Source organism: Equus przewalskii, chromosome 26 (assembly GCF_037783145.1).
Source record: "Equus przewalskii isolate Varuska chromosome 26, EquPr2, whole genome shotgun sequence".
Lineage (NCBI taxonomy): Eukaryota > Metazoa > Chordata > Mammalia > Perissodactyla > Equidae > Equus > Equus przewalskii.
In genome coordinates this window covers 39402096-39414394 of record NC_091856.1, presented here as the reverse complement: position 1 = coordinate 39414394, position 12299 = coordinate 39402096, and the positions used below count along the sequence as shown (strand labels likewise).

The 12299-nt window shown below is 52.6% G+C and overlaps 1 protein-coding gene across 10 annotated transcripts in view; it reads right to left on the bottom strand.

Moving 5' to 3' along the window:
- The window catches only part of CACNA1B (calcium voltage-gated channel subunit alpha1 B), a 198330-nt gene that overhangs the window by 99193 nt on the left and 86838 nt on the right, over positions 1-12299 (bottom strand). For all 10 annotated transcript variants that reach the window (XM_070596538.1, XM_070596539.1, XM_070596531.1 and 7 more), the window contains 3 exons: positions 8621-8738; positions 5431-5498; positions 2072-2178 (listed from right to left, as the gene is read on the bottom strand). In XM_070596538.1, the coding sequence (XP_070452639.1) occupies positions 2072-2178; positions 5431-5498; positions 8621-8738 (293 nt within the window). The remainder of the gene's footprint in view (positions 1-2071; positions 2179-5430; positions 5499-8620; positions 8739-12299) is intronic.

The following is a 12299-nucleotide window of genomic DNA, read 5'->3' as shown; positions in this document are numbered from 1 at the left end:
GTGTGTGGGATCTCTAGGGATCACACCCACTGATAGCCGTGTCCGACAGAGGTGGTCCAACAGAGGACAAAGGCCCTCCCAGCTGCACCCCAGGAGAGCCTGCAGGACCCCTACTGGCTCAAGATGGGGGAACACAGGGGCTAGTGCCTGGACACACCCCAGGCTGGCTGTGACGGGAAGGAGCTGACACCCAGCTCAGGACCTGCTGTGAGGCAGAGCACCTGTGCCTATGCGAGGCACCCATTCCCAGGGGAACAGAAGCACGAGGTGGTGATCAGCCAGTAGCTGATGTCCTATGTTCCCTAGGCCCAGGGAGGCCAGTCTACAGCCTTGTTCCTACACAGCAGCATCCCCAGTGGGGACAGGAGGTGGAGGAGGAAGAGCATACAGACTTCTTTTCTTGGCAGCCCGACGTGCTCTCCATGGCTGTGCTGAGGGCCCCAGCACCCTCCTCTCTGAGGTCTCAGCCCAGATGGGAGTGGACGCCCTGCTACACACTCCCAAGGGGCAGGCAGCCCTGGCAGGTAGCAGGGGCCATGGGACGAAACACTCGGCACCAGGAACAGCAGAGAAGGAAAATGCTAAACAGGAACCCCACAAGGCCCATGGGAGTGAGTCAAAGGCTCACCCGCCGCCCTCTCTGCAGCAGACCACCAGCAGCTTACAGAGCTCAGGGAAGGGACCATGCAAGGGAAGTCTGCCAGGCCACAGCAGCCCAGGACCAAGCAGACTAAGTAACTGAATTGGCCAGACAACAAAACATTGAAACCACTGAGCACTGAGCCCCCCAGCAACTGTGTGAGCCATGACTGCTGTGTCCTGCCTGGGCCTCCAGGGGCTGTGACCTCCTCTAGCTTCTTCTCCCCTAAAGTCTAGCATTCTCTGCTTGGCTTAGAGACAGGTCCTCTGTAAACACCTTCCTAGAAAATAGGTCATCAGCCTGGTGACCGCCAGGCAAGAACGGAGCTGCTATGGTACACACTCACACGTGCATGTGCACACACACAAACTCACATACAACCAGACATGCACTCTCTCACACTGGCACTCATACTCCCAGCAAACTCATCCCTGTGCCAGCATGCGCATTCAGCAGCGCAGATGTGCGGTCCCCACGGCTTTTCGGGCACTGTGATGGCAGTGCCAGCAGAAAGAGAGGGAGGCCAGCTACAGAGCAGGGCCCTGGATCGGCACTGGGAACGGGTGCAGTGGGCGTGGAGCTGAAGACAAAGCCGTCAGCTCTGGGATGGACTTAGCCTGGCCCAGATAGCCAGTTCCCAGCAGCAGAGAGCTCTTCTGTGCCCTCTCATGGTCATCCCGTGACCAGGCCATGGGCCAGACTTTCCTGTCTCCCTACCCCTATTGCTGACCTCTCTCAGTCCACTGAAGCTTTGGCCCTGGGCTGAGCACTCTGTCCCAACTATGAAGTCCCTACTGCCTCCAAATGTGCTTCTGCAACGTGCCTCGAGGCTCAGCTGAACCCTGGCATGACCAGACTCCCCACAGAAGCCTTGGCCCCGCCTTCACCTTTTCTCATCACAGACACTCCCCTTGACCTCTGTCCCAATACCAAAATCTCAAAGTCATTTTTGGAAACCGCATGAAGTCTCTTGGGCTGCTGAAGCACCACCTAGAATCTTTTGGCTCACAAAATTCATTTTTGAAAAGCCGTGTGTAAAATAGACATACGGATTCCTTACTCCTGACTCACAGGCTTTGCCCAGGAAGGGGCTCTGGAGCCACCCAAGACTGTCAAGGAGCAAATACCTACAGCAGAGCCAATCCCCCCCACGATGTGAAGGCAGCATGTTGCCACACCTTGCTCCTACTCAAACTGGGAGAAGCCGTGGAGGCTTTCCCAGGTGAGCCCTTTGCTCAAAGGCTCCTGCAGGAGAAGGGAGACATTCCCTCTGATCACAGCTCCTGGGGAGGACCTGTGTGCTAACAAGCTCCAGCCAAGGCAAGGGGCCCTCTGAGGAAGCCTCCCAAAGGAGTGCCCTGCTGAGGGCCCAGCCATGGGATGCTGTAGCAGCCCCACTGCCACCCCACAGTCTGTTCCCAAGAGCCTTACGCAGCAATGGAGATGTTCGCAGCAGACATGGGGCTGACTTCAGCCACTTCTTTGGCCTTTTGCAGAGCGAGCTTCTGATTGGCTGCTTCTTCCATCTCCTCTTCATCCTGTTTGAACAGACAGAAATGTGGAGCCAGCCTTCAGAGTGCTGCACTCACTCTGACACCATCAGCTATTCCTCTGGAGCCTCCAGGCCTTTCCTGCCCTCTGGACCTGGAGACAGGCAGCTGGCTCCTGCATCAGCACACCCACCCACGCTCCAGCACTGAGCATCAATTCCACATGAGCGCTCTGGTAGCCTTCAGAGAAGGGGCCCCCTTCTATGCCTGCTGCTCAAGGTGATGGTCCCCAAGGTTCCCGCCTCAACACCCTCTCCCCATGTGCCATGTCCTAGGGCACTCATCAGCTAATGACTCCACACCTACGCTGGCACCCTGATTGCTCTCCTGAGCTCCAGCCCCCAGGACCCCACTGCCTAGGCATTTCTGCATGTTTGTCCCACATCACTTGAGACTCATTCTGTCAAACCCATCCTGCCTCCCACCTCAGGAGTACCTGTCATACTTGAACGAAGTCAGCCTCTGCCCCAGAGCTGTGAGCAAGGACAAGGGGCAGGACCCTGCACCTGAGCCTGTGTCCTAGCCCAGCACTGCCCACAGAACCCATCACCAGGAGCACGTCCAGCAGGACCACCTCATGGCCTCTGAGCTTTTCCATCTAGACCCATCAGATCACATCTGTGATCTCTAACCTATCTCTAACTGTGGCTGAGAGGAGTCCCTCCCTGTTCCCCCCACACTTGACAGCCACGTGCAGTGCCTGGCCCTGTATTCACCACCTCTTCCTGGAAAGGACTCCCATGGCTTTGCCACCGGGGCTGGCGTGTGCTCATATGTGCACACATGTGTAGACACCCTACCCTGCTTTGCCCCCTCCATAGGAAGAGGAGTGGACATCTGGACAGATCCCCTGGCTCTGACCCCACATCACTAGGCAAAACCAACATGCTCTGGATCTAGATAAATAGCTCCAAGTCGAGTCCATGGGCCCTGGGAGGGAAATGAAGGCTTCCATGTCGTCCAGCTACACCATGGGACCACCATTATTTGCTCCAAAACCCCAATCCCAGGCCCACCTGGCTTCTCTGGGAGATAGCATTCCCAACAGGTCCCAAAATATCCTTGAATCTGCTTTTAGAAGCACAATAATGGCAAAAACTAAGTCCCCTGTTAGCTGCTGCAGATTTCCCACCATAGAGAAGAGACTTTCAAGCTTTAGGTCTCAGAGAAGAGGCAAAGCCAGATCCACCATGAGACTCCCCTTTCAAGGTCCTTCCTCAAGCTGTAGACTCCACCCTGGTTACCGCTCTCGGGGGCAGAGGACGTCTCTAATCACTCCAAAGGGTGTTCTTCAAACAAACTCAATGAGTTTATTTCCACTTCAACAAATAAATGAGGCTACAATATATTTGTGTGAACATAAAGGAAGGAGAGTCAAGCCCCACCTTTGGGGCTCTTGGCCAGCTAAGGAAAGGCCCCATAGGCTGCCACAAACCTGCCCAACTTCCAAACAAGAGGGAATTCCTGAATTAGGGCAGTTAGGCCAAATGAGCCACCACTCAGGGTGTCTGTGCATGGAGACAGGGCTCCAAGGATGCTGCTTCCTCGGTGAGTCCTCACTGACAGCAGAAGCTGAAGAGACAGTGAAGGCTTCGAGCTCAAACTCACTCCTGCCCCAGGACAGCTGGTGCCCAGACCACTGCTGGGCACCCTCAGTTCACATGGGCCCAAAAATCCTGACACCAAGAAGTGCTCTGTGGTTCACAGGTGCCCCAGCCCAGGCAGCCCAGTTAGGGGCCCAGGCCCTTCTCCAGCCACTCCTGGACAGTGAGGCTTGGCCTCGGCCTGGGCTGACAACAGAAATAGGCAGGCCAGTGGGACTCCCAAGTCCTCAGAAGCCAGTGGCCAGAGCAACAGAGGAGTCTACACCCCCAGGGACCACCACAGGCCAGGCCTGGGGTTGGGGCAGGAGGAAGGCTGAGCAGAAGCAAGGAATGTATGCTGCGTGGGCCTGCCTCTACCCAGAGAGCTGGGGGCAGCAGGGGTCCCTGCACAGCACTCACTGTCAGAAGCACCATGGTGCACCTGCATCTCTGCTGCCAGCAGAGATGCCCTTGAACCTGCCTTCCTCAGAGAAGGCCCGAGTCAAGCTCAGCCCCAGAAGGGTGACGGGGTTGCAAGTCTTGGGATATGCTAGACTGGAGCAGACTGGACTGTGTCAGATATGCACAGAGATGTGCATAGGTACAAGCACAGGCAAGCATCTGTCAGGGATGGTGGGCACGAGTCCACAGACGCACACTTGAAGGTGCACATGCAGGCACATGCCCAGCGTACAGAGCAAGCACAGGGTGTCTGCAACGGGGGCAGCACCTTCTCCCAGATGGCCTCACCAGGAGGCAGTGCCCTCCTGCTAGGAGCCGGGGCTCATCAAAGCCCAGGCCTGAGGCTGAAACAGCGGGCAGCCCAGCCACACTATGCAGGGCCATGAGGGTGAAGGCGACCAAGTAGGGGGCTTTGTCATCTGGAGGGAAACCACAGGGGAAGATGTGTGTAATCACATCCCCCACCAGGTTCAGCGATGAGAGATGAATATTAGATGACACCCACTGGGCACAGCCTAGAGAATGAGCTGCCCTGCTGCGGCACAGATGTGCTGAGAGGGGGCACCAGCCAGGCCCAGCATCTGAGGACAGCACCACCCAGTGACCACCTGAGCTCACCATCCACACCTGAGACTGACCACAGGGGCCCCTCGCCACCTGGAGGTGAGCACAGGGGCCCTCACAGCCCTTTAGGCTCTTCAGAGCTGCACTTTCCCTAGAACCCACCTCATGCATCCCTCTCCCTTCTGAGGGGACACCTCCCCTCACCTCACTCAGCCACAGTGATTGGTGCATCTCATAGCCCCTCACTCTGAGGCCAGGATAGCCTACCCCAACTTCTCAGGGCTCTCTCTGGGCTGCATCTCCTGTCAGCCACCTCCAGCTCCCCATATCTCCTCCTGCCTTTCTAGCCATTCCTCCCAGATCTCGGCTTCTCCAGGAGCTGTCCTTGCAGTCATCTCCCCCCTAGCACATGTCTACATGCTTCCTCAGCGCCATTCCCCTACACCCCTGAGTGACAGCCTAACTTTTGCCTGTCCAGTACCCTGAAGAGACTACCCTGGACAGCAGTCACACAGGTCCTTAACCCAGGACCTGGACCAGCTTGTGGCTCTCCATTCTCATCGAGAGCAACAGGGACTGATCCCTCGCCCCTCCCTGCACTAGGTTGCAGGTGGCATCCCTACTTACATACCTTGGTCAGCTCCTGGGCATTGGCAAGGTTGTCCACAGCGATGGCCAGGAAGACATTCAGCAGGGTGTCTAGTTGGCTCCAGCTAAGGAAGAGAACGCTTCTGCCCCCACTCCCTCCCACATGGTCATACCACAGCTTCCCTCATGGAAAATAGGGGCCCCCATTTCCCCAGATCTTGACCAGCCTTCAGCCTCCTTCCCTTAGCATCCACAGCCCCCTTAAGTCCCCTGACCCTTTAGGCCCCTGTCAAGCCCAGACGCAGTCCAGCCCAGCTACCAGGGCTCTGTGGCCCCCTGGTCTCTGCCCAGCCCTCCTTCACTCTGGCTCATCTCACTCAACCTCCCCTGATACCCACAAGGACCCCCTTCCCCTAGCCCAGCTCTTCAGAGCTGACTTCCAGGGCCAGAACTCAGAGTCTGTAGTGGATTAGTTCACCTCTGCCACCTGGGAGGTCACATGGACTGTCTACTTCTGTCCCCACCTCTCCCTGATTTCTGGCCAGCACAAGAAGCCTCCTCCAACACCTTCTGCTTTCATGGGTGCCACATGGGGCTCCACCACCTTTGGCTGAGCAGAGACCACCTAAGACACACCACAAACATGCAAACTCACACATGACCAGCACCTCCTGGGCTTCAGGTCCTAGGTTCAAGGAGCCTGCATGGCTTTTTCTCCTGTCCTTTTCCAGAGTGAAGCCCTGGACCCTCTCCCTCAAGGTGCAGAGCAGCAGGAACAACATCTGAGCTGTGCTGATGGCAGACAGCACTGAGTGTGCAGAAGCAGGACCCCCTGGACCACCTCATCCCACTGAGCACCCCCAGGAGCCCCCTGACGAAGCGCTACTACGACCTCTTAGAAATGAGGTGACAAAGGCCACAGAGGATAAGTAACTTGCCCAGGGTTCCAGAGGCAGAAGGGCCTGTGGTGAGCTGTTCCTCCCTGCCCCGCCCTCTCGCACCTCTCCAGGATCAGGCCCTCATGCTGCGCTGACCTGAGTCACTTCCATGTTCCGGCTGCTGGAGCACGGCTTCCCGCAAACTCATCTCAGTGCTGAGCAGGACTGTCTTCCCTGTGCTCCCCAGAGCAATGCCTCCCCAGAACCATCCCTCCCCAGCCCTCCTGCCGTGCCTCAGCACTGTGCCTGCAGACCCAGGCCCTCTCCAGGCCTCTGTGGTTTCCCTCCTAAGTTATCTCATTTCTTGGCACGGCAGACATTTTGGATCAGGCAATCCTTTGCTGCGGGATGTTGAGCAGCATCCCTGGCTCTGCCCACTTGATGCCAGCAGGACCTTCCCCCTCAGGCACGACAACCAGACTGTCTCAGACACTGCCAATGTCCTCTGGGGGCCCAGTTGTCCCGTTAGAGCCCTGCGTTCCATGTGACTGAGCCCTTTCACCACAGGCCTGGGGACTCAGCTCCTGCAGGTTGCAGCCATCCTCCCAGGAGCTCTGGGTCTGTGTGAGTGAGGCTCGAGAGCCTCTGCGTCTGTGTGAGGCTCGGGGCAGCCACATCCCAGAGCTCCGCTTCGCAGGCAGGCCTGCTCAGGGCTCCAGCCACACTCACAGGACACAACGCTGGGGCCGGACCACCACCTCCTGGCACTAACCACAGCCACGGACACCCTCAGAGGCCTTGCCACACTCAAAGGACAGAACTAAGGCCACACCCCTCAGGGCCTAGCCAGAGGGACAAACAATGCAGCAAGAGTGACTCTGATTGGACAGGACAAGGAGGCCTGAAGGCTGACACACCTAGCCTGAGTACACAGGGTCAGAAGCAGCTGTGGTGCACATGGGACACTGCTTCATTTCAGGGCAGGGGCACCTCCTTCTGGACAGCAGCTGCTCCTCCCGTTCCCCACCCGCCCCACCTCCCCCACACCCCCTAACCCCCCTACCCCCATTTGAGGCCAACACTGCAGGCTTCTTCCCTCTCTGACAACCAGGCTGCCACTTCCTGGTTTTCTCACACAACAGCCCCCAGGTCTCACCTATCTGGTAAGCACATCAAACAAACACTGCCCCCTCAAGGTCCCTGGCTCCCCCTTCCTGGGCCTCATGCTCAGCTCCCCTCATGCTCAGCTGAACCCCATCCTGGGGTCCCGGACCTCAGCTGTGACGTTACACAGGGCTGAGAGATGATGCAGTGCCTGCTGAGGGCTGTAGTAGGAGAGACAGGCAGATAGAAGCAAAGAGAAACAGGCCTGGAGTGCTACAGGTCACAGACTGGCGTGAGAACCAGCGAAGCAGGCAGAGACAAAGAGGGACAGACAGAGCCAAGTGGCCAGTTGTGCGAGGAGGGAGATAAGGAAGAGCTGGTAGGTCAGCCTGGGAGAAGAAAACTCAGTTCCTCTCCAGCTCAGATCTCTCCTCCAGGCTCTACAGGATGTTCTCCAGCAGCAGTTCTCAAAGTGGGGTCCCCAGGCCAGCAGCACCAGCACCAGCACCCCCGGGAGCCTGTTAGAATGCACATTCGTGGGCTGGAATCTGGGCTTTGACAGCCCTCAGGGGACTTGACTCTAATGCGTGGATGAGTTGAGAACCTGAGACGCCCCTCCTCGGCCTGAATTTCCCACCCCAGCAATGGGGCCACATTCACATCTTCCTGGCCTGGCCCCCACCCCACCTGCATCCTGAGCCCTGCAGTCTCCCTTCCCCACATGGCCTGCCTGAGGCAGAGCCGCCACTGCTGCTGAGCTTGCCCTGACCCTGCAGAGACCCCCTTCCACATAAGGTCCTGAAACACAAGCCTAACTGGCATCCTCCACAGAAAACTCTCCTTTGATTTCTCTGCAGGAACCATGTTTTCAGCAGGGGAGGTACCAAAACTTAATTATTGAATTAAAGTGGAAAAAAACCCAACAACCTGCTGTCCTCAATGTTTAAAGCCCTCATCTTCCCAGAGTCCACCTTGAACCCCCCTCTGACGGCTCCATGGGCAACTCATGCCTCTATCAACCTGAGCCCCCACAGCCTCTGGATCCCCCAAGCACAGGTGGCCTCGAGAATGTTTGCCATCTGGACTCCTCAGGCCATCTCCTCTGAGGGAGGAGTTGCACAGTGCACACCTCATGAGAAGACGCCCCTCATATTTAGGACCAACGTGCCCCCCATCCCCCGAGGGGAAAAAGAGAGAGAGGCAGGCCCAGGCCAAGCACTCTCCCCTGTACCCAGCCCCATAGAAGGATACAATTTCCAAACAGCGTCAGGACGATGAAGTAGAAGGACGAGAACATGCCTTTGCTAACTCCGCCCTGCGACTCAATCCCATGATACATCACTGCATTCCAGTCCTCTCCGGTCAGGATCTGCAGAGGAGAGCAGTGCAGGGCACGCTGGCATGGCCATCTCCATCCACACACACCCGCCCCTACACATGCACATACACCTGCTTGCTCGGGGTCTAGACACAGCTGCATCCCAAGAGCCCGTGGGCACATGCATGCACGCATACACACAAACATGTTTTTAGAGGATGGTGCTGCTGGAAGTAAGGTGGCCCAGGGTCCTCCAGAAAAAGTTCCAGAAGGTCATGGTTACTGAGCTGGGTCAGGCCTTAGCAGATGAATATGCTCTAGATTTTCAGCCAACAATGGAAAGGGAGCTCCAAGCAGGAGAAAAAGGTGAACAAGGAGGAGAACCACAGCAACGAGCTAGAGAAAGGAAGCAGGGCGGGGAAGCAGAGCTTCCCCGACTCCCCGAGCTGCCTAGGTCACTGGTTCACAGTTGAGGAGACTAGGTTCAGAGAGGGGCCATGAGCTGCTCAAGGCCAAACAATACCGGCAGGCCCTCTGACCCTCCAGGTTCCTGTACCGTTGGCCAGTTGTGCAGGCTATGAGGGCTGCTAAATGCAGCCCTTGCCCCATCAGGAGACACAGGTCTCGCTTTGCCACGTGTATTTGTGGGAAAGCGCAAGAGGATAAAATAACAGACATTCCTGTGTCCGCCACTTATGAAAATCGCTAACATTTTGTCACATTTGTACCAGGTCCCCTGGCAGAGATCACTCCTGAAAGGCAACCCCAATCATGGATCCGGCGAGGGTCCGTGTCTTTTTAGTTCCATACCACGAGACACACATGTGTCTATGAACAAATACACCATGTGTGTTTTAAACGTGCACGAGAAGGAATCTGACTACATATATCATTCTTCAACTTGCTATTTTCATTCACTATTATATCTTTGAAGTTTATTCATGTTAACACATATAAATCCACTTATTCATGCAAACCATTGCATAGTGTTCCTCCAAGTTATTTATCTATTTTCCTCCTGATAGGTACTTCAGTGGTTTCCAGGTTTTTGCTATTATGTCTCATTGTGCACACATGAAAAAATTGTTTAGAACTGGAATTGCTGGATAGTAGGTTATGCACATCTCTGACTTGACTAGATGTTTCCAAAGCAGTTATCCCAAATTAAATTCCTGCAAGCAGTATAGGTTGCTTTTTCCACCTATCTTCACAACATCCTTGGCATTGTCACATCCTTGGATAGCTGCCCATCTGATGGGCCGAAAGGGCAAGCTGGTGAGGTTGGACGTCTTCTCATGTGGCCAGTGGACATTCAGACCTCCTCTTCTGTGGCCTGCCCTTCCAGCTCTTTGGCTCATATTTCTGCTGACTCCCCTTTTTCTTACTGACCTGTGAGACTTCCCATGTGTTCTCAGATACACCAATCCTCCATCTGCAATGTTTAGTGGGAATGTCTGCTTCTAGTCTCCTCTTTGCTTTAAGTTATTCTTGTAATATAAAAAAGTTTAATGTAGTCAGATGTATCAGTCTTTTCCTTTTTTCTTCTTTTTGCACCTTGTTTAAGAAATTCCTCTCCATCCCAAGGTCATAAAGATATTTTCCCATATGTTCTTCAAATTATTTTAAAGTTTCGTTTTTCACATTTAGGTTTCTAACCCAACTGGAGTTTGTGGGTGCTGTTGTGTGTGCATGGGGATGAAGATCTACTTTTTCCCATATGGAAGATCAATTTCCCAGACCAATTTTCTGACTATCCCCTCCTCCCCATTGATTTATATGCCATCTTTCTCACAAAACCAACTTCCTACATAGGCTTGGCCATGTTTCTGGGCTCTCTAGTCTGTTCTTTAGATATTTTGACTTTATATCTCACAATTTCATTACTGTAGCTTTATAAAAAGTCTTAATATATGGTGGGGAAATCCCTCCTTCCTGGATTATCTTTGCTATCCTTGGACATTTACTCTTCCACATAATCAAGATGCTAATTCCAAGAGCAGTCTTGTTGGAATTTGGATCAGGACTACATTGAATTTGTATATTAAATTAGGGGGAACTGATACCTTTACTATATTAAGGCTTCCCATCTATAAATATATCTATCCATGTATTCCGTTCTTTAGGTCCTTTAATAACAATTTATAATTTCACTCATGAAAGTCTTGCATGCTTTTTGTAGATTTCTGGGTACCTTGCAGTTTTTGTTACTACTGTGAATGAAATCTTTCATTTTAATTCGAATGATGTTGTTATATAGAAAAGTCGTATTTTTGTACGTTGATCTTGTGTTCAGCAACATTGGTGAATTCTCTTATTATCTCTTGGATTTTCTTTGTAAACAATCACATCATTTTCAAATAATAGCAATCTTGTCTATCCATTTCCAGTCCTTCCACTTCTTTCTTTTTCTTATCTTATTACACTGTCTTCAACTGTCTGAATACTAGGCATCCTTGTTTTTCCTTCAATATAATTCTTTCAATCTGTATTAGTCTGGGTTCTCCAGAGAAACAGAACCAATAGGAGATATATACAAGTAATTGGATCATGTGGTGACGGAGGCCTAGAAGTCCCAAGATCCACAGTCCACAAGCAGAGATGATAGTATAAGTTTCAGTCCAAGTCCAAAGCCAAGAGAGGAGACTAATCTCCCAGCTCAGAGACAGGCAGAGAGAGCCAATTCTCCCCTACTCAGCCTTTTGTTCTGTTCAGGCCTTCAGCGGATTGGATGAGGCATCCCACATTGGGGAGAACAATCTGCTCTACTCAGTCTACCAATTCAAATGCTAACCTCATCTGGAAACACCCTCACAGACACGTTTAATCTAGGCACCCTGTGGTCCAGTCAGCTGACACACAAAGTTAACCATCATACAATCTTTCACCTGCTATGCTTGCTGTGGTCTTTTTAAAGTAAAGGTTTGATTGAGATATAATTCAGTCTTTAAAGTGTGTCATCCAGTGGTTTTTAGTATATTCACAGGTATGTGCAACCATTACCACAGCCAATTTTAGAATATTTTCATCCCATCAAAAAAGAAACCCACTAGCTATCGGCCCCCTAGCTGTGGGGTTTTTTTTTAAGTCCTATCAATTCTTAGTATATGATGTTTTTTATCATCACATCAATGTTTTATCTTTCTACATCTATTGACATGTTTATTTTTCTCTTTTAACCTGTAGAGATAGGGAAATCACACTGACAAATTCTTGCGTTACTGGGATAAACAAAGTTTAGCTATGAGGTTCTATTTTATACACAGTAGGACTTGATTTCTGAATATTTCATTTCAGATCGTTTGCATCGACCTTCACTGAGCAAACATTTAGTGTGCCTGCTCTGTCAGGCAATATGCAGGTGCTTAGGATTGTGAGTGGACAAAACAAAGACCCTGCCTCATGGAGCTCACATTCTGGGGAACAGCACCCTGAATCTGGTGTTTATCATTCCCAGGCAAGCTTTTACACTTTTACTGTATATATGCCATAATCGATATTGTTTTGTAGGTTTTCATCCTTGAATAAATTTTATCACATGCTATATATTACTCCAAATCTTTTTTTTCCTCAACATTATGTTTGCGAGATTCATTCATGTTAACATATTTAAGT